The 21967-nt window shown below is 41.4% G+C and overlaps 1 protein-coding gene across 1 annotated transcript in view; it reads left to right on the forward strand.

Annotated features, from left to right (window-relative positions):
* DENND2B (DENN domain containing 2B) overlaps window positions 1-21967 on the forward strand; it is a 124733-nt gene that overhangs the window by 72620 nt on the left and 30146 nt on the right. Inside the window, exons 7-13 of the mRNA XM_054171666.1 lie at window positions 10329-10477; window positions 13011-13226; window positions 13802-13898; window positions 14894-14938; window positions 17293-17477; window positions 18278-18387; window positions 19090-19159. Of these exons, the coding sequence (XP_054027641.1) occupies window positions 10329-10477; window positions 13011-13226; window positions 13802-13898; window positions 14894-14938; window positions 17293-17477; window positions 18278-18387; window positions 19090-19159 (872 nt within the window). The remainder of the gene's footprint in view (window positions 1-10328; window positions 10478-13010; window positions 13227-13801; window positions 13899-14893; window positions 14939-17292; window positions 17478-18277; window positions 18388-19089; window positions 19160-21967) is intronic.

Consider the following 21967-nt stretch of genomic DNA (forward strand, 5'->3'; position numbering starts at 1 on the left):
GGGTAAATGGATTCAATGCATTAGTGCAAACGTAAGCCTCAGTCTGAATGCAGGAGGTCTTGATTCCTTTGGACTTCATTGGGTGGTAGTGGAAAAGGACTGTTTGGTCAGCTTTTTGCCATGCTTTCCAAGAACCAGATCACTCTTTTTTATCAAGGCCTTGGCTTGAAGCCTTGGTTAGTGTTAAAATATAAAGAACTGAACTGGAGATAGTGTTTATAGAACTATCAAATAGCAAGATTAAACTCTCAGGCCATGTGTAGTCAGCCTGAGCTTTTCAAGGCTCCTGTGTGGACTGCCCAAAGCAGTTGTTTGTAGCACTGTTTCTGGTCTCCCCTAAGTCCCAGTTGCTGGTTAAAGAGAAATTAATTTCCTCTAGCTATACAGCCATCAGGAATGTGCAACAAAACCACTGTTTTGATTAAGCTTCACAAGAAAAACATGTTTCTTTTGGTCTTAGAAGGAAATGTATGGCCTATGCATACATTCTTTTAACATCAAAAAGGCTTTTATAATTATCAAAAATTGGGCAGCCCTTCAGAGCACAGATTTTCCAAAGAAGTGATGAATATCTGCATTGTTTTTAACTCTTTCAGTGTTGTATTATTACAACAGATACAAAGACTATTTCATTTTATTTTGGACAATGAATCTCTATCTGCTGAAAGCTGGAGGGCTACCAAGATAGTCAGGGGCCCTAGAGCACATGTCTTCTGCAGAGACACTGACAAGCTGGTATTGTTTAGTCTGGTAAAAAGGAGGACCAGAGTCACTCTAATACTTGTTTGAAGGACAAACAAAGATGATAGAACAAAACTCCTTCATCATCAGTTGATACAGCAAGGAACAACGATCACAAATTACAGTGTGGCACTCTTTGACCTTACACCCAACTGCTGTCTCTGGCTTGTTAGCCTCAGTGGAAATAGGAATCTGCTCTTTCCATTTTCAGCTGTATTCTTCCACTATGTCACTTTAAAAAACACTGTCAGAACACACCAGAAAATGCTGTTGCTATTCAGTGTTAATAAAAATGAGAGTTTATATAGCTACTAACCCCACCCCCCCTTTGGAACACTTCCTTATGTGATCATCAGCCTTCTAAATGAGCACAGACCAGCATTTCATTTACATATGAAAAAGTATTGTGCATTAATTACAATGTTCATCTCTACTCAGGACCTGTCAATGTATTGACAGATGTTAGGTGGTAATGCTTCTTTTCCTTGCTTTGGTTTGTTAAATATCAAAATAAAATGTGCAGGAGTGGTAAGAAGCTTTCTCAAATGAGAAGAAATCTTGGGTTCAGGAAAACAAAATCATAATGGACTGCTCTCTCTCATGGGAACTATAAACCACCTCACTGCAAATTGTAACTTGGGCATTTTGGTAGGTCAGTGGGAAGAGAATGCAAAATTTCAGATCTGTGGACAAACACAAAACTTCATTGTTTTGTACTTCTTTTTAACAACCTCTTTCCAAAGCACTTCATTCAATGCAGACAGTGTAGGGGGAATACCAAAACAGTCTAATTCTTATAAACTGTCAAGCATGATTAAAGACAAGCCAAAGTAGTTTGATCTCCAGCTTTAAAGAAACTGTCGTAGTTTTGTGTATCACATCTCCATAATTTATACCAGTAGTGCTAGACCAATCCCTAAGTAGCACTTTTGTACTCATGTGAACCAGGTGTCTGTAAGAGTGAGTTTATAGATTTACATCTGCTCCAAAACCATAAAGTACTCTTGTTAGTGCTGCTTTGGGTTTTCTTTGCAAACAGTTGCTCTAGAGGTGATGGTGTACTGAGTGCTCTCACTCGGACTAGGACGATGATCAAAATACAGCTCCTAAGCACACAAGAGTAGGACTAGAGCCCTTGGAGTTATGTTTACTATGTGACCTCCTCATGTGGAGCATATCCACACTAAACCTGAGCATTCCTCCACCCGTTTCCTTTTTTAATGACCAGGAGGGTGATGAACTGAACTGCTAAGGCTAGTTTATGTTATATTGAGAGCTGATTAAAAATAAATGTGCTTTGAAATCCAGTGGCACCACAAACCAAATGCTTTGTTTATTTTTGTAATATTTGTGTGCTCTTTGGTAGATGAAATAGCTGTGTTCAGGACAGGGATTGGACTGGAACATAAGTATCCATTCTGCATTTATCAACAAGCAGCTGTATAAAGGGGTGCATATTCCTAACAGTAATCAGAGCTGTATTCCTTGTGCAAGGAGCCATGTAGACTTCATTCATCTTCTGTACTAGCACTCACAGGAATGTGGCAGTCATAGTAAACTTAACATTGTTTTGCTTCTTGTGGTTTTGAATGAGTTTTTAATCAGACCAAAATTGATGTGGCTTTATGAATTCAATTGGGGAAACCATGCTTGGCTTTGTGTAAATTCACAGAACTATCATAGTATTAAGAGATGTCTGAGACGGTCTCTTCTGCTGTGTTTGTGGACAGCAGTATTTTTTGTCACATGCACCACATGGTTTCAGTTTTCCAGCCTCTTCCCCTAAATGCAGTTGAGAGATTTTACATTGTTATTTCAGGCCTGCTGTCTCTGAGGCATTTTTCACCTGACATCTAGAAGAAAGCACTTGTTATCATCACCAAAAAACGCTGAATGAGTAATGTGAAGGCAAGGTTAAGGGACAATATGAAGTTTACCTTGAGAAAATCTAGTAAAACCATGTAAATGATAGTTTGTGTTTGCAAGAGAAATTGCACTTACAGTTCAGAAATTAAATCTAGTGGAAGAAGCCCTTGACAAGGCCAACCTTCTTGCTCTGTAACTTCTGAGAGAGTGTTGGATGCAGAAGAACAGGTGGAGACTTTTTGTAAAGGGTACACTACAAAGATGTGTAGGAGACCTATTGCTGGGCTCTGTGTGTTGCATCATAGATTGAGAATGTTTAGTTTGATGTTGCACAGGTCCATTTGCCTTGTCCAAGCAAGAACCATTTGCTCTTATAGCTGTGCTCATTTAAAACTTCCCCCCCAAGAAAGTGATTAAAATGCCTTTTCCCCCCTGAAGATCTGTGACTAACATGGTCTTGCTTCTCTGCTGTTTTTTAAGTCATATTATGTATAGCCAGGCCTGGTCTATGCCAGAAGTTAGGTGGAGGGCCAAAGATACAATAGGTCCCCAGTGCCAAAACTTGTTAGAACTGCTTGGTGGCAGGTCCCAGTGCTGTGTAGATCACTAGGCCCTATGTCCCTCCTTTAACCTTGTGGATAATAGAGTCAGCATCTTGGGGCTTCTTTATTAATTAAATCCAGGTACTTTTTCAACTGACATTTTGGAATATGCTGTGGAAGATGGAGTCCATCAAATCTTCACTGGCTGAGGGAATGCTCTCCAGGAAACTCTAGTAGCTGGAATGTGAACCGGGGCAGATGTGAACGAGGGACAGAACCTGGGCAGGAGAGAAATAGTCAAAAGTGTACATCTCAGGTAACTGGCACAACTGCTTCTTTCACAAGAGAGGAAATGGAGCAGTAAGTCTCAAATCAGTATTATTAAGTGGGTGCCTGAGCAGTTGCAATAGGCAGGTGGGGACCTACATGCAAAATCCTGAGCATGGAGGAAATGTCAGTGACATAACTTTCTCTGTAGAGCCCACAAGAGTGTGTCACTCCATTTATCCCTCCTGGTAAGGCACCTCTTTTCTCCTAAACTGATTAGTCTTTTTGAATTCTGATGTAAATGGAACATAGTGCATGTCATGTAACAAATGAGATGATTTAGCTGTTTTACTGAACCTTCCACTGTGTGTGCCAAGAACTTCAGAAATGATGACCGAGGTCCAGTTGGAAGATGTTGCAGCTTGACATTGCTTTCAAATTAGAACATTCACAAAGTTTTTTCCAGTAAATGTGAAAAAAGGTTAGAAAGAGAGCAAGCTGATCTTTCCAGTAAAATCCCATCATCACATGCCACATTATCGCCCGTCATGCGTTTGTATTGCATTATTGTCTGTCACATTATCATCTCACATCACAAGAGTTGTACAAATCTGGGAGAAAATGGAATTGCTGGGCTGCTGTGAGGCTGAAACAAACTTGGAGACTGCACCTCTGCCAGCAGTGTTGTGTAAGTTACTTCTCTGAAAACTACTCTGAAAACATTTGGGGTTTTCTGTCAGACTGTTACCAGGAGGTCTCTGGGTAGTCATCAGCTACAGACAGAGCTTGGATTGATATAAAATAATGGTGCAGGCAGTGATCAAGGAGACATATGCTCCACACCCCCAGTCTGTTTCTCACAGTCTAAAAGGCACATGATTTTTTGAAAAGTGACAAACTTAGTAATAGATCCTGTAGAATAATGGCAGCCAAAGCACATTAAATGAAACAGCATCCACATGGGCCTGTCAAAAAAGGGCAGATATCCTAGCTGTCTGATCCTATAGACCATCAGCCTGCTGCTTTGTTGCTTCATTGGGATACATGGATCTCACTTATTTTTAATGATTATCTCATGCTTTATTTAGACCTGTTTTTTTTCTCTGTAGACTCTGTCTCACCATCCATTAGAGCTCCTTTTGACAGCCTGTCAGCTTTATTGCCTGGTTTCCTAGTCAATGCTGCAGGGTTAGTAAAACAGGAGTAGAATGATCATGAGACTGCTCTCCCAAATTCTAGTTTAAATTCAGAGACTTTGTTGAAGTCAGCAGGGTTGAACTTCTGTGAAGCACAAGTAGTTTAGGCATGCTGATGCTGTAGTGTGCTCATAGATGCTCATCAGAGGTTTTCACACACATGATTTTTGAAGCATGAAATTTCTTACTCATTTATCAGCCACGTTAATTCTTCTCCATCTAATACTTCATTGTGATTACAACTCAAAGCTCTTGCATTACTTGCAGACAGCAGGGAGATGAAAGTATCTGTAGTGCTTCTTCCACTTACTGCAAGGTAAAGCACAACTGTAGAAGTTCAGAAAAAAACGGTAGGATGGTGGCTACAAACTCCATGGACCAGAACTCAAAAGGCTGATTGCATTTTAGACTTCTCTCTCTGCATGTTGCAGATGCTCTTCTACTTTTCTGAGAACGTGGTACTAAGCTGATAGGATTGTAAGAGTGTAATGGCTTTCCAAAGCACCTAAAATGTATCTTAGCTGTAATTTGATATTGAAGTAGTTCCTCTTTCTACAGATTCCTGGGGTAAATTCCTCAGCTGAGATGCAGTTGCAGCTTCTTTGATGTTGAAAGATGTACTAAAGATCTAAGCTCAGATACTTTATGGGAGCGTGGAGATTTTGTGGTTTTCTTCCATTTGATCTGAACAAGCTCGTAAACATCCCAGTGGCTGAGTTTCCCCCGCACTGGTGGTGTGAATCTGGTGTAATTTTATGAATAAAATGAATGAGTAATGTACATGCATTGCAATGAGCACACCTGGATTCCCATCACTCTGCAGTTCTTTGGACTTCAGTGCCCACAGATGCTGGGAAGTTGTAAATCTGCACACCACATGAATGCTGTGCTGTTCCCTCATGCAGTGCTTGCACTCAGAGGCTCATTCCCATTGATTCCTCTTCAACAGCAGCAAAAGCAGAATTTGCCAACCACCCTTCTCTGCTGGCTTCTTCCGTAGAGTCCTAGAACTGTTTTGGTTGGAAAAGACCTCTAAGATCAAGTCCAATCACCAACTTAACAGCATCATGGTCATTAAACCATGTCCTGAAGTACCTTGCCCATTTCTGTTTTATCTTAATCCTCTGCAGGGCATTGTGTCCATCAAATATGTGTGAGTTGGAGGAATTGGGCTAGATCTACGTAGTTGGAGGAATTGGGCTAGATCTACGTATCACAGAACACAGAATGTTAGGGGCTGAAATGAACAGAGCACAAAAATGGTAGTCCAGAGGAATTATGCGTTGAAAGTAATTGATATTGTGACTTGTGTCTGTTACAGAAACACTGCAAAATGGTGAGGGTATAGGTGCCACCAGCATCAGAGGTTTTTACAGACTGCCCACTGAGCGTTTCTATTTTGTTATTCAGTCCAGATTCTGCCTACCTGGCTGTACACCTGCTGTTGAGTTCCTCTCACTTTCTGGCAGTGCAAAAGGCAGGAGTTATAATCAGCTGTCAGGGAATCACTTCAGTCCTCTGGTAATTATTTCTTCTATCTAGAAAGAAATTATGCATTTCCCCTGCTTTCTGCCATTTACAGGGAAGTGTCTGCCTGCATTTTACTTGTTTTCCCTCAGCTTTACTTTTCTCTCCTTTCTCAGTGTGAGACAGGACTGCTGAGCCTGTCTCTGCTTCCCATTTGCCACGTGTTAGAGGCTGAGCAGAGAACATTGTGTGCTGCCTTAGGCCTCAGTGGGCCTGGCTTGCAGAGCATCACAGCGTAAGGAATTGCAACTGCTGAAGGGGACTCATCGATGCTTAAACTCAAGGTCTGCATTCCTCAGGACTTTTCTGAAGATCACTAGTTATTTCTAATTTTTGTTTTCTTTCCCCTGTGGGCCAATCATTAAATTGCCTGTGAGGTCTTCTGAAGATAAAGGGCCTGTATGTAAATGTCCTGGGAGAACTCAGCAGCTGGGCAGATAGAACTCAAGAGAATGGGAAACTTGCAAGACATGCTTATAAAGAAAATTGGGAGCTGGGATGGTGATCAGAGACAGTATTTGCTAAAGACTTGCTATTTCATGTGACCATATGCACTCTGAGGGTCTGATTCAGCTTTCTTAGAAGCTGGCAATAGTCTGCTGTTGTCTTGTGTGGCAGTCAGATCAGTGTCACTAAGACAAAGTCTGGCCTCTATACTGTGTAATGTTTTTTCTTTTGGCTTCCAATAGAGACATCCATATGGAAGGAACAAGGATGTTTCCTTGCTCTTTCACTGTAAATGTAGTTTCCTTTTGCAGCAAATCCAAATGAATGCAAAAGCACTCTAGCTTTGCAGATGGTGATCATTCTTCGCTTTAGACTAGAGAAGTGATGGTGGTGTGGAGAAATGCAGAGATCAAAGCTGTGAGTCTCTGAGTCAGCCCAGCTATATGGAAATATTCCTCATTTTTGTGCTGCAGCAGCTGCCATTGCAGCACTTCTCCAGAGCCTTCCTCTGGTGTGGGATCCTCACCTGCTGGTGGCCACCAGCTCACAGGTCTTTCTTTCATGGCAGAGAGTCACTGTGCAGCCAGATGGGGTTAAATGCTGCTCTAAGGCAGTTCAGGCTATCTTCACACATCTCTTTAGCTTATTTGATGTCTTTGGTTTCTTGTCACTTCTACAGGAACTAGTCTGGTCTGTCTAAATACACTTTTTGTTTATGTGGTCTTTTGTGGCTTATCTACCAGGGGGAACATACATACTAAAAAATGGTGGTTTCAAGGCTTGAAAATTGCTGAAGACCTGCAAAAAATAATCTCATCTAGTTCATTGACTGAACCAAATACACGGTTCAAATGCCATTTCAGCAAGCCCAGATTGTTTTGGATTGATCAAACTATTTCACTATCAGAGATCTGTTGTGGAGGAGATTATACTTTGGGGGAAAAAAAAAATAAAAAGAAAAAGAATGATTGAGGCATAGCTGGCCTCAAGGCATTATTTAAAAATAATAACACAAAGCCCAAGCCCATCCTGAAACAATCTGATATTTGTGCAAATGAGAAAAAGAAAAGAAACAAGTGTTCTTGAACAGAAAATCAGTCATCTCAAGAAGCTCTCTCAGCTCTAGGGAAAGGGTTAAAATTGCTGTAGTGTCTCCACTGACCTCCACATTACACTGAAGAGGAATTTGGCCCAAGCTTTCTTTTGGTAGAGAATATGAGTCAGAAAAGCAGCCTCTGCTCACAATTCCTCGCTCCTCCCTCTTCTCTCATCCAAGACTTCTCTGGTCCTGTTTCTGTACTTAATATTTTAGGTCAGTATTAGTAGTGCTGACTTTTAACTGGGTTCAAGGAATTCTGTTTTACTTTGTGTCTTGGAAAGAGAATCACCCTAAAACTTTTAATTGCTTTACATTTTGAAAAAGGTTTCTTTTCAACTGATGGACTTGTTTCTTCTCAGGAGTTTGGATGCTAGGCAGATGAATGCATTGAAATTTCTTTTCACAAGGAAGCATATGTTTAAGCACTGCCTCATGTAGCTGGGTATTTTGAAATCTGTTTAGAATGGATTAAATGCTTGCTTGACCTACACTTGACTTGGGCTTACAAGAAATTTTATTATGCTAGTACAGTCCAATTAGCTGAGAGTAAGTAACAGCATTTTGCAAAGTTGACTATTTATTGTTGTTATGGTTGTCATATCTAGAACTCTGGAGTTTATGAGAAACAGAATTAGTGTGCAAGGCCTATTTATGTTTCTTCCTACAGAGGGAATCAATCAATTCCATAGTCCTCCCAGGACATTTGCAACATTTTTATTTTTTAGTAATAATTTTTGCTTAAGCTGTATCCTGTTCATTGTACTCATCAAAAGCTCTTTCTTCTCAGTACCCCATACACCTGAAGGTGTTCTCTCCACGTGACTTGTGGGTTGACTATAATGATAGTGCAGCCTTCTAGAATCAGATTCCCACTGGATAAAATAATAAGTGGGGATTGCCAATTCAAACATTCCTCAAGAGCAGCAGTTATTGAGGCTTCTAATTAAAACAAAGCTGATACATTCACTCCTGTGCTTTTATTTGACTGGAAATCTCAGTACGATGCCCTACTGAAGCAAAACTGTATTTTTCACTCATATTGTGAATACGTGAGCTTGCTAAGCAAAAGCTCTGGTCACCAGAATTAATGAATCAACCAGTCTCATGCTTCCAGGCTTAAACATGAAGTAAAAACACGAGATGCTTTTGTTTTCTTTTGTAGAATGAGGAAATGTAAGACACTGTCTAACCTCCCCACCCTACCCCAAGAAAACAAAATCAGTCCAACAAGATGGGCATTAGTGCAGGCTTTGCTTTCATTTAAAACACCTATACCTGAACTGTCATCTTTGTAACAGCAGTGAATGTTTTCTGTAACAGTGTGAATAAAACCCTATGCTAGAGCTTTCTGCCCTCAATTCTTAAATGACACAGTACATAGTAAAATCCAAATTTCTTGTATTCAGTAGCTTGTATTGCAATATGTATTGCACTAAAGCCATAAGCTTTAGAGTCATCTTTAGATATAAAACCAAAAGCAAGTTGGTTCAAAAGCTTTAAACTTCCTTCATGTTTCAAGTTTCTGCAAATGCAGGTCTTGATTTTGAGTAGATTACTTTCTTTGGTTCTTTGGGATAATTTTCTGTGTAATGTGGTTGAAAAACTGGGATAACCCTGTGTTCAAATTCTACAGGTGATTCTGGTTAGTGATTATGAACTGTCTGAAGAAATGCATACAAAATGTTCATTCTACTGGTAGCATTCATTCATCTTCATGCTTCTTAGCTTAGTGAGGGTTTTAATGAGTTTAGGAGTTTTGAGAAGAGGGTGGGTTATTCCACTGGCCCTTAGGCTGCTGAAGGGTATTGGATCTCACTTAAATCTGGACTCTCCATTTTCATTCTTGTTTTCAAATGCTAAATTTTCAAAGACTGCAGTCTTCTTTTTGATGTACTATTCATTTATGTCATATTTGGTGATTAACTGTTCAAGCCTTTATGTATTACTGGCAGGATGAGATTCTGCTGGGAGATATTAGTTGCACATAAATTGAAATGGATAGCTGCTTAATTAGAAGGCATGATGTGTTTTAAAGACTGCCTTGAGGATGCGGTATGGCTGGTGCAGAAATTCTTCCCTCTTCTTTTACACTTCTAATCTTCTCTCCTGGCACTGTTGAGCTGAAGTGTTTATTCTTTCTTTGCATTCTTTCAGGGGAAGAAAAAGATGAAGGTAGCATCAAATAAAAGTTGTCTTATTGTGTGTAAGGCTGGTATGTTGAGAACATTTATTGCTATGCACTTCACCCTCTGAGTGGCTGCTATAGATGTATAAATTCTAGTGATACACTTTAAAGTAGTTCTGCGCCTTAGTTTTTATATATCAATAAATTTTCCACAGCTGTGGATGCTCAGAAGCACATCTTGTGAAACCTTTGCATTTTATTGAAGAAGAAGAAAAAAAAAAAAGGGCAGTGAAAAAACCCCAAAGAAACTTGTCGACCTCATAGCCAAGTTCTTCTCCAAATACTTCCAGCTGCAGCTAGAGGGATGAGTCATGCTGAAAGCCGAGGAGCTTTTCTAAAAGCCTTTCACTTGGTTCACGTGATTTTTTTTTTTTAATTATTTTTTATTTTTTTTTTAACTTAACATTCCTGTCTGTTTTTCTTTTCCTAAAAAAAAAACCAAAACCCAAACCGTGCAGGCGAGTCACCCAAGGAAAACCCGTACGAGGATGTGGAGCTGAAAGGCCGTCACGCGGGCCGAAAATCCCATCAGCTCTCCGAGAATTCCCTAGATTCTTTGCACAGGATGTGGACACCGCAGGACAGGAAATACACATCACCTCCCCAGGTAACTGCGACACAGCCTCCCTCTCTGGGTGCTTGAGGCTTGTGTAAAGCTTTAGCAAGAAAATCAGTCGTAGCATAGGAGGAAGAGCAGCCCTGCTGAAGGAGGAGGAATATCTGGTATAAAAGAGTGAGCAAATGCATAAATCAGTGCTGGCGGTGCTCTTGGCAGCTGTGGCTCGGCTTCTCAGCGCTGCACTGCAGAACCTGGTGGCCTCTTTGTGCTGGCTATGGCCTGATGACTTAAAGCAGAATCCTTCCACCGGTTGTTCGTGAGCTGGATCTGATCCTGAATTATTTGTTTGGCTGCATCTCCTTGTGAATTGTCTCTGTGTTTGCTGCTGGGCTTTTAGTTGGGACAGGAGGGGAGAAAAAAAGCTGCTTATTCTTGCCAGCATGTTGTTACGTGAGGCCTGTTGTGACTTTGTTCTTGTGAAGTATGTAGCCTGGCATGCTTTATTGTAAAATGGAGATAGCCAAGAGTGCTCCCCTCAGTAAATAATTTAATAATAAAATAATCAGAAAAACCTGAGTGTTTGCATTTAACAAGGCTGTATACCTTGTGTTCACAACATAAAGACCAGGAGCTCTGCACACTTTCCATTCTGCAGTGAATTTTCCAAAGCAGTCTGTTTTTTGTGAATGCTGTGAAACACCAGGTTGCTTTGTTGTTTATGGGACTGTTGTGTTCATAAGGAAAAAATATGTTTCATCACATACTGAATTTTGAGATTCAAAGTGTTTTTTGAAGGAACTTTATTTTGCATGGAATCAACAGGGAGTTTGCAGCTGAACAAGAGGTCACAACAATTTACATTTTTGTTTTGTAAAAAGATGTAGAACAATACTGGATATATCTTCTGGCTTTTGTGTGCATGTGAACATCACAGCCTAAGAGACAAGAGAAATATCACCAGGATTCATAGTGTACACCTAGTAGATAATTTGTAAACCAGGAGCATTTTCAGCAAAGCTACTGAAAAGGGAACAAGGGGAAATTAGTAATCCAGCAGAGTAAGGACAAACAGAAACTGCAGCCATGAAGATGATCTCCTAGTATAAGACATACTCTGCATAACTATTACTTTGGCTGTTAAAAGGAATTGTGCAGCATCTAGAGGATCCAACAGTATATATCACCAGGGCAGGAAACATCCAGGTCCATAGGAAAACACTGTTCACTGTAAAACACAAAAGAATATACAGATTAAAATGGCTTCTTTAAAATTGCTCAGTAAATAAGTACTCTCCGGTATCTTTGTAACAGGGCTATCTTTTCTGGCAGCCTGTTTTTGACATATTGCCAGGAGTTTCCTGCCAGGAGTCAGTCCTGCCATAACTGCACTGTCATTGTGCTGATATTTAAAGTGGAGAGACACTCAGTGCAGGTCAGCTATGGGCCTGGGTAATTCTCCAATGACCAGAAATAGAAAACTCTCAGTTTCCTGAGGAATGAGAGCTTTGGCAATGATTTATCACCCAGTTTTTCCATCATAGCAACATAGCTGGATTAGCAACATGACTTTTTGGTCATGGATGATGACAAACAAGATGGAAGAGATCAGAAGGTCAGCAAAGTGGCAGCAATCATCTTCAAAAAGAACCGATTTCATTAAAGTATAGACTGCTGCAGATTTTCCTGGCATGCTAACCTGCGGTAAGCAGAGACCTCAGAAACACTGGTTTGTGGTCAGTTTGAACTCCACTGTATCTTCCCCTTTCCCATTCATTATTTTCAGGTTTTGAAGTCATCAGAGATAAAAAGACAGTTTTACTGATGACATTGTATTTGTGATGCAAAATGCATACAGAAACTCCTATGCTTACCCCCAGATAGTGGTGCTGTAATAGGTAAGCCCTCCAAGCAGAACAAATGGGACATTTATTACCTCCAGGTTTACAGCTTGTAATACTGCTGATAGAATATTGACAGCTATTTGACATAATACATTTTCTAGACATGCTGGTTAAGCTTCTCACAGCGTTTGTGTTTGGGAGAAGGCAGGGACCTGGCCTTGCCAGTTTGCCTTCCTGAGAGCTGGACAGAGCTGCTCAAAGGACTGCTCCAAAAGATCTCCCATTTTCTAAATGTAGCTTTTACTTGGTGTCTAATCTTGTTAATAAGACTTTTCCTTCCCTCTGCAATGAAAACAGTTTCATGTTTCAAAAGGAATTCTTTGGGAATGCAGGACAAACTGTAACTATGCCTCTGCATGTTGGCAGATCTAAGAATATCTTAATACCAAGGAAATACGGCAAGTTTGATTTTCTACTTCCTTTCTCTAGGATATAAAAGGCAATTTCAATGTAGTTGCACAGGAATGCACCAAAGCCAAACATTCTATTGTTTTAGAACAAGCCTTACGTAGTGATCCCTGTCCCTTCGTTTTGACCTTAAACCATCTCTTAGTGCATGTCCTGCAGAGCAGTGGCTCACCTGGCTTAATGTCCTTGTGAGGCCACCACTCACAGAGAGCTGCTTCTGCACTAAGTGTTGCTGATTAGAGAGAGAGCTCAAGCTGTTCTTGTTCCTGCAGCTACCTTCGAAGCCCAGCAGCCAGTCTCTGCGCATTGGGAACTGGTCAGAGAGGAAGAGCCACCGCTTACCACGGCTGCCCAAGCGGCACAGCCATGATGACATGCTGCTGCTGGCTCAGCTTGGCATTCCCTCTTCCCCTTCCAGCCTCAATGAGGACAGCCTGAGTACCGCAAGCGAGCTGCTGTCTACACGGCGGGCCAGGAGGATCCCAAAGGTACTGGCAGGTGATCAGGCTTATGCTGAGGATAGGGCACCTGTGCAAAAGACCTTGCTTCTGTGCTTACTTGAACACACTAAAATCTCAATTCAAGAGAGGTGCTAACACTGAATTTGGATATCTTCTATCCAAATTCAGAATATGGTCTTAAGGTCCATGAGAGTGTGGCAAGATTGGATATGGCTAATGGGTTACTGTTACTGCAAGTAAGAAGCAAACAAAAAACAGCACAAAGAGAGAAGAATGAGGTGGTAGAGGATAACATCTACCTGCAAATTCTCAGGCTCATGCTTTTATTGCAGACACTGACAAGACTTTTGAAAATGAGATTTACATTTCTGAGCTATTTAAACAAAATATCCATAGGTAAAGGATTGAGATTCAATATACCTTTCAAACAAATGGGATTCAAAATAAGAGAGATAAGAAATGCACTTGGAAATAGTAAAGGCTTTGGTTGATTTAGCTGGCTTATCATCTGTGGCCAAACTCTTTGTTTGGATAGATTAATTCAAAGTGTCCTGGTAGAAGTGTCTTTTGTCTTACTGATTCCTCACTTTCTTATTTTGCAGCTTGTCCAAAGAATCAATTCCATCTACAGTGCAAAGAGAGGAAAAAAACGACTGAAGAAACTTTCTATGTCAAATATTGAGACAGCATCCCTACGAGGTATGACTCAAGTGTCACATCATCAAATCCACTTGAATGTCACAGTATTAACAGATTCCCTTCTTTCCTCCACATCTACATCAGGCTCTACTTCGGTTAGAACTTGCTTCAGAGGACAGTGAAAACTTTCTGTCTACAGGAGAACAAAATGGGGATGAGCTTAAAATGAAGGAGAGTAACAGCATTGTTTGTGCTACCAATCCCATGATCAGTTGCTTCTTTATTTCACCCTTTCAGTAATTTGCTACTGTGAGTTTTGTCCAGAAATCGCAGTCTTGACCTTATAATTAATTCATGCTTTTTGTCCTGGCATGTGAACATAGCTCAGACTGCACTTCAGACTGCTGCTGAAAAAGCAGGGTCCAAAAAGAAATGCAGGCCATGTTTCTAATAGGACTACAGCCTGAATGCAAGTAATACATCTTGTCATAAGATTACTTTTGCATATTATTCTCACTCACTTTGGTGAGCTCTGGTGGTTGAAAAAGTTGCCCAGAGAGACAAAGCTGATAAGGTTTCCTCTGGCTTCTCAAGGGCTGCATAATGTTTTTGTTTGGGGTTTGGGGTTTTTTTTTTTGGGGGTGGTGGTGTGTGTTTGTATTTTTTTTTTTTCTCTACAAAAAATAAAATGAAGTCTGCAAAAGAAGTGGGAGAGTTAAAATCCTTTTTCCAAATGTCATATTCATCTCTGTAGCTTAGCATAAATGGAGGGGAGGCAGGAGGTTCAGTGCAACCAGTTGCTCTAATGGAGAATGAATTTCGCAGTTTCATCAAAACAAAGCCCTTAGTCTAAGCAAAATGGAAGCTTATTCCAAGCAAAACACAATCTAAAGAGCTATTTGAACTGCTTGTTCCAAGATATTTTAAAACTGAGGAGAGAGCATGCATGGATCACAAGGCTCAGTGTGAGACACGATTTTTCCCAGTTGCACCACACTAAACCAAGTTTGTTTGCTTTGGTTTTGCATTAACTGATCCTTCTATCTCTCCTGCAGATGACAACAGCGAGAGTGAGAGTGACTCAGATGACAGGTTTAAAGGTAAGGGATCAGCTTTCAATAACTTGTAGTCAGCCACTGTCACAGACCTTATCAAAGTACATTCTCCTCCTACTGCATGTTGTTCCTGTCCATGGCCTTTATTTTCATGCCTGAACTATACTAACTCCTTACTGCAGAGCTCATGGTTTCCAACACAGGAGCATGAATGTGGAAAGCAAGGACAAAATGAGCTGTGAGGATCTAACAAGGATTTGGCAACTGTGTCATATAATGAAGAACAGGACCTTTGATAGATTTGCTTTGTCAGCCATTTCTCAGATGCTGATGTTTTCCAGACTGACTACTGGGTGCAGACTTAGAGGGATGAGATTGGATAAATATGCTCTCTCCTTACTCATGCATTGCTTTAAGTGTTTACTGCTAGCTGCTATTGGGGGCAAGACTTTGGGTCTAATCCAGTGTAGTTATTCTTATGCTCTTTTATAAGTCTGCAGTCTCCAAATTGTAGAAATTCCTTTATCAGTGCACAGCACCTGCACAAACTCTGCTTGAGCCAGGCCAATGCATTAGTCCTTCCTTTTCAAGAGTCCTGATACACAGAACTGTAAAAAAACCTGAAGGCAGCAACAACAGATTTTATTACTAAAAACCTTTTGTGTTGGTAGTGACGGGGGACAAACCCCAGAGGTGCTGCACTGTGGTTATAAGATAAGGGCCAAGCTTTTCTATCTACTGCAGATGTCATCTGCTTACTGTTCATGCAGCAAAACTTGCTGGAAAAAATTGTCTGAAGGAAAATGTTTGGTGTTGGTAAGACCACCCAAAACAGGCTGTATGCAACGTTGTACAGTGATGTGTAGAAAAAGACTCATTGCTCTTTTGTAGACAGGTACCAGACCAAAAGCTCTTTCAGATCTATTTCTCTTTGTGTCAAAAAATATAAGGGTCTCTTTTGCTTACTCATAGCCTATGACAGATAGGGCCTGGCCTCTCTCTTTTTATTGGGAGGATATTCTGATGTCACTGGAAACTGGGAAGCATTTCCCCCTCATTGTTATGGAATAGAGAATCTTCATTCTGATGGCTCCCTAACCAATTGCATCTGTGTGACCTTCTAGTTACATTGATGCTCTCAGGGCATCCTGAGCCAAAGATCCAGTTGTCACGTATAGCATGACAAGATTCACTGAGTTCTCACCCATTAGGGTAGAGGGGGCTCTTTGGTCTCACCTCTTGCAAATATGAAGCACGGGCCAGCAGTCTGTGGCTGTTTCAAGGCAGGACAAGGCAGGTTATTTCTTGGGATTTAGCTTTCCTAGCTGTGCAGTCATGCCAAGCCCCAAGTGTTCTATCAAGACTAAATTTCTGTGTTGAAGCAATTGTATGATGGCTGGTCATGCCAAGCCCCAAGTGTTCTATCAAGACTAAATTTCTGCGTTGAAGCAATTGTGTGATGGCTGGTCATCAAGGGGTTTCCTTTTCTTTCTGTCAGTTAATTACTGCTGTGATCAAGTGCTTGTAACATATTTCCCTGCCACAAGGGACAGTCTGCCTTCTGCAGACTGTGGACAGTGTCAGTGGATATAGCCTTTAAAAGATTGTCATGTGCTGCCAATAATGAATTTGCCATTGCACAGAGATCCTGTTGTGAAGAGGTGGGGAACAGCACACAGGAAGCTGATTTTACTCGGCTATTTCCCATTATTGGTCTGCCAGAACTGGTAATGGTGTTACTGAACTAGTTGCCATTGACCTCTAGTGACAATTCACTGAGTAAAGGCATACCTTTTAATCAGGACTGGACATGTCCATGAATCTAAGGTTGTCCCTCAGTCAAATTGGCACAAGCAAAGCAATCTCAGAGCAGGCAATTTCTACCTCATTCCTTTCCTTTCCCCTTCCCTGGAGATAGTCTGTACAAGCCATGGAACACTGCCTGTGCTCCAGAAAAGGAGAAAACACACCTTCAGTGGTTCTTAGTATAAAGCTGTGCCATGTAAGGACAGGTCACACAACTGTTTTTCATCAATGTAAACCAGATTCAAGTCAGACCTGAGATGTGTCACCCTGGAGGCCGCAGTGCACACCCACATCAGGGCTGATAATCTAGTTTTTCATGTGAGGAAAAAGCAGACTTTTGGCAGGGTAACAATTACGAACTGCAAATTATTTCAGTGACTTACTGTCCCATCACTTCAATACTTGGAGAGAGTTTTGATTTATGGGTGTGATTAGTGAGGGAGACTACAGTGTGAAGGTTTGCTTTTGAAAGGAGAACATGCTTGGAATAGTACACTAATGAATTGAAAGGCCTTGAGAATGGCTGTGGCCTTACATATTACAGTTTCAGGTAATGATCTGTCTCTTTTTTTCTTTTTGTTTTAAAATGCTAGCTCACACTCAGCGTCTAGTACACATCCAGTCAATGCTGAAGAGGGCTCCAAGTTACCGAACCCTGGAACTGGAGCTGATTGAATGGCAGGAACGGGAGTTATTTGAGTATTTTGTGGTAGTGTCACTGAAAAAGAAGCCCTCTAAAAACACTTACCTCCCAGAAGTGACATATCAGTTTCCCAAGGTAAAATGAAAATTCTTGATCTTGTAAGATCAAATAAGTGAATAAGTGTGAAAACGAATAGAATTTTTTCACTGTGAGGGTTATGGGACACTGGAACAGGCTGCCCAGGGTGGGTTGTGGAGTCTCCCTCTCTGCAAATATTCAAAACCCATCTGGATGCATTCCTGTGTACTCTGGTAGAGGTGATCCTGCTCTGGCAGGGGGGTTGGACTGGAGGATCTTTCGAGGTCCCTTCCAGCCTCTAACATTCTGTGATTCATAATTGTTTCAGTGTTCTGTTACAAAGTGAAGACCATAGAAAAGGCAATTGAAAGATTTCCCTGTTTGCCAGTTTATCTTTTCCAGTGCTGGAGAATTTGGCATGGCAGTAGGTGCTTTATAAAGACTGTGTCGAAATTCAATTTCTAAGCATTTAATTTTAAACTTATTTTGGCTATATTAGGACTTGTTCCAAAACTCACTGAAGTCAGTGGAAAGATTTTTGCTGATCTATGGCATGTCTCTTGTGCTCTTGCAGTAGAAAGGAATTTGAGCATTTTAAGTGGCCATTGTGCAACAAGAGAGTTTGGGGCAATTAAATATATACTTCAATTTTTTGTTTATAAACCTAGCAGTGATTACTTCTGTTGTAGTAGTATCCATAAACCTGTCCCGGGGTCATACCTCACTGTCAAGCACAAATAAAGGACAAGCTGATGGCCCCTTGCTCCTCAGAGCTCATTAGTAATCCCCTCTCCTGAGAGGTGCTGTGCAGCTGTCACTACCAGGAACTGACTGAGCCTCACTTGCCTGTCCTGCAGCTAGAAAGACCAACCAAGCAAATGCGTGAGGCGGAGGAGCGGCTCAAGGCTATCCCTCAGTTCTGCTTTCCTGATGCCAAGGACTGGCTCCCTGTCTCTGAATACAACAGGTAAACCTTCTGCTGCTCCTCTGCTGCAGTGCTGATGGAGTGCATCTGGAGCAGCCACAGGCTTGCCAATGCCCAATTAAGGAAGCAGCAGTTTGAGTCTTGGCCACTTCAGGCTCAAGCAGCTGTATTTAATTATTTTATTCTTTTTTTTGTAAAGTGTTGCATTATTTTTCTTCCTTGTTCTGCCTGCCTCACAGGCTGATGTGGCTGAGGCACTGAGATTTGAAGGTTCCTCTCAGTGCTAAACCCAAAAGCATAAATGGAATTATTTAAAATAAATCTCAAAAGGGACAGGGCCCTGCCCAGCACCTGTCCTAGTGCTTGTCCCTGAGTGCTTGTCTAAAATTGCAGGATACTTCTTCATTTGGCTCAATAAGGGACATACAGTATTTGAACACTGCCCTCAAAACCTGGTTCTTGTGTTGCTTTTGCAACAGAAAGGGACTAAGAAGTCACTGACATTCTGCACTCATCTCATCTTACAATAAGATAGCTGGATTGTCCACAGCTGTGTGGGTATTTTTTCTGTACTGATGGTGGAATTTGTCCACAGAACATATCCAGATGATGGGCAGGGGGAAAGAAGACCTTCCAGTGGGTAGAATCTCTCCCTGGATAAGGCAGTATCCCTTTCCAAATGATCTACCTCTTAGCTATGCTTTATTTCTGAGAGTAAGATCTGGGTAATTTATTTTCTTCTAGTGAGACCTTCTCTTTCATGCTGACTGGGGAGGATGGGAGCAGGCGGTTTGGTTATTGTAGGAGGCTGCTGGTAAGTACATCACCTTCACCTCAAAAAGCAGAATTCTGTTAAACAATACCTCAAAGATGTAACCTGAACTTTGAAGGTGTCTCTTATGGTTTTAAAAGAAAATGAAGTTACCCATTTGAAATTTGGAACTGTACAGAGCTCAGGTGAAATAAGAACTTGCAGTGCCTGCCTCAATCAAACAGATCCCAACTCATGGCAATTCCTAAGGATGTGGAAAGTTTCTTGTGCATGCACTTACTTTTTACATTCTTTATAGTACGTGCTTTCAAGCAGAATCCAAAATACTGTAACACTGCAAACAAAGGCAAATGTGGTATTTCTAAACATTTGTGGGTTGCATTTCTCTCTTGGACAGCTGCTTACATCTCCAAAGTACTCTGCCAGCACTGAGTAGTCTGCAGCAGGTCTGTGATGTAGGTAAATAAGCCACCCTGCTGAGTTGGAGGGCAACAGTAGTGCAGGACGTGCCATCATTCAAGAGGAGTGTTCAAGAGGAGATTGGACGTGGCACTTGGTGCCATGGTCCAGTCGTGAGGTCTACTGAGACAGGTTGGACTTGATGATCCTTGGGGTCTCTTCCAACCTTAGTTATACTGTGATGCTGTGATACCATTTGCTCAGGACCGTGCAGTAAGCTGACTGGTTCAAGCTTGGTTCCCAGGCTCCTTTTCAGTCCTTGTGACTGGGAGCGGTCAAGTGGTGATGTGGGGACCAGACTCAGCCTACCAAGCAGTTTTGTCTCATCACCTGGAAAATCACTGGTCGCCTGATAAACTGCATTGTCATTGATAAATGATAGTTGCCTACACTCAGCTGGAGAGCTTATATGAATATTGGATGCTGCAGGAGCCTTTTGTGTACTTTCTGTGCAAAATGGAGCAACATTGCAAAGCTGAAAAGAGGTACACCTGTGAGAAAGGGACTCTGAACTTTCCCCTTCCTTCCCTCTTTGGCATGACTTCCCATCTTTCCAAGCTCCCTCCATCCTGCATGCTGCCTGTACCTGACCCGGCTCTTGCCCTGCTCTTTGTCTATGGGAAAGCTCCTTGTCGTGCAGACAGCAGATGCTGTATCTGGGAGGTATTGCTGTGTGTGGTTCCTCTATTTGTAAGAGGTTTCCTTTAAACTAACAGAACAGAAACCTTGTTTATCAGTTCTGTGGGTGGTATTTGCCATAGGTAGCATCGCAGAGACTCGCTCTGTGTAACACAGCAGTGGGCCACAACAGAGTTTGTATGTGGAAAGAAAATGTCAATGAGGCTTGTGCTGCAGTAAATCTAGAGCTGGTGAGGGAGTGATTCAGAGGGAAATGAGTGGAGCACCTAGAAGGTATTCTTGCTGGTGAAAATTAGCATAACAAGATATAGGGCAGCAGTACAATTCAGTTACTTTGTAATGTGTTGTGATTTAAAAGGATGAGAAGGTATATTTTGGGGGAAAACCCTACAAAACCTTAGAAAATGTTGGCTAGAATTAAATTATAGAATGTTTTCACTCTACCAGGTAGAGGTAGCTTAAGACTTTTATATTTCTGGAAAGGTTAGCAAGTTTGGAAACATGCAGAGCTCATATTTGTGAGATGCCAAACAGCTGATTCTGGACCAGGCTGAGACTGAAATCATCAGCCACAACACAAAAGATGTATACACACAAATGTTGAATCAGTTTGTCAATGAAGGCTTTTTATTTACACAGGTCAGTGAAATCCACCTTGCATTAAAAGCAACACAAAAATAGAACACTGAATTTCAGCTGGTGCAGAAGACAGGTTAGCATAGTAGGAAATACCAGGAGCAAAATTAAATCAGTACTACACACTTGTATATAAATGGTCTTCTGAAAGACAGCATTGGAGGTTGTTTTTATTCTCCACTGACTATGGCAAAAATCAATCAACCAGATAGCATTAAAAAAAAAAATTTAAAAGGGAAAAATAAATACTGTCTTGCCAATCTAATAATTAGATCACTTGATTCAGGATGTTTCATCTGGTTCCAAAGCCTGACATATAGGAGCTGATGTGTCTCATCTCTCTGGCACAGCCTACCCTGCTGTGGGGAAAGTGGAGTGCTACCAATGTACTTTACCAATGCGTCCCTTTCTGTGCCTTCTGAGAGCAAAACTAGCACAGTCTGGGGCTTAGGAAGAGGATGTTGGAAGCTGCAGAGAAACATCTCAGTATTTCTCTGTCTGGGGACCTGGTAAAGCTAGTGGAGATCTACTGTTATGTGGATCCTGCAACCTCCTTCTGTCTTGCTAGGAGAAATGGTGGAATTGGGGTCAGTACCTGAAGTGCCTTCTCCCTATGGTTCGGAAGTGCTCACAAGCCTAACCATTTCTTGTTCCTTGCAAATGTCGGAGCATGGGTGGAACAGCCTTGCCAATGTGTACCTCAGGGTGTTTCTATTCACAGTCGTGTGCCTCCTTTCTCATTTGAGGTATGCAAACACAAAGTTTGTACAGGCAACAGGGAGTGGGCAAGTTCTGCAGTCACTGTTTATATGCCAGAGGCTTGAGCTCTAAAATGGATTTTTATATCAGAGGAGTGTACCACATCTCCTCTGATTAATCCCATTTCTGACTCAAGTTCTGTCAAATGTAATGACTGTAGCTTGGGAACTACACAGAGTTTTTGGCAAACATTCCTGTGTAATATAGAACCATAAGAAAACTAAAATTGTTATAAACTTCTCTGCCTCAAGACAAACCAACTGCTGTAAGGCTAATTGCTTAGAAAATATTCCCCAGCTGTCCTGGTGAGGGATGCTCTTGTAAGAGAGGTGTCTCACACCTTCTAGAGTGTTTGGC

This window comes from Dryobates pubescens, chromosome 22, assembly GCF_014839835.1.
Source record: "Dryobates pubescens isolate bDryPub1 chromosome 22, bDryPub1.pri, whole genome shotgun sequence".
Lineage (NCBI taxonomy): Eukaryota > Metazoa > Chordata > Aves > Piciformes > Picidae > Dryobates > Dryobates pubescens.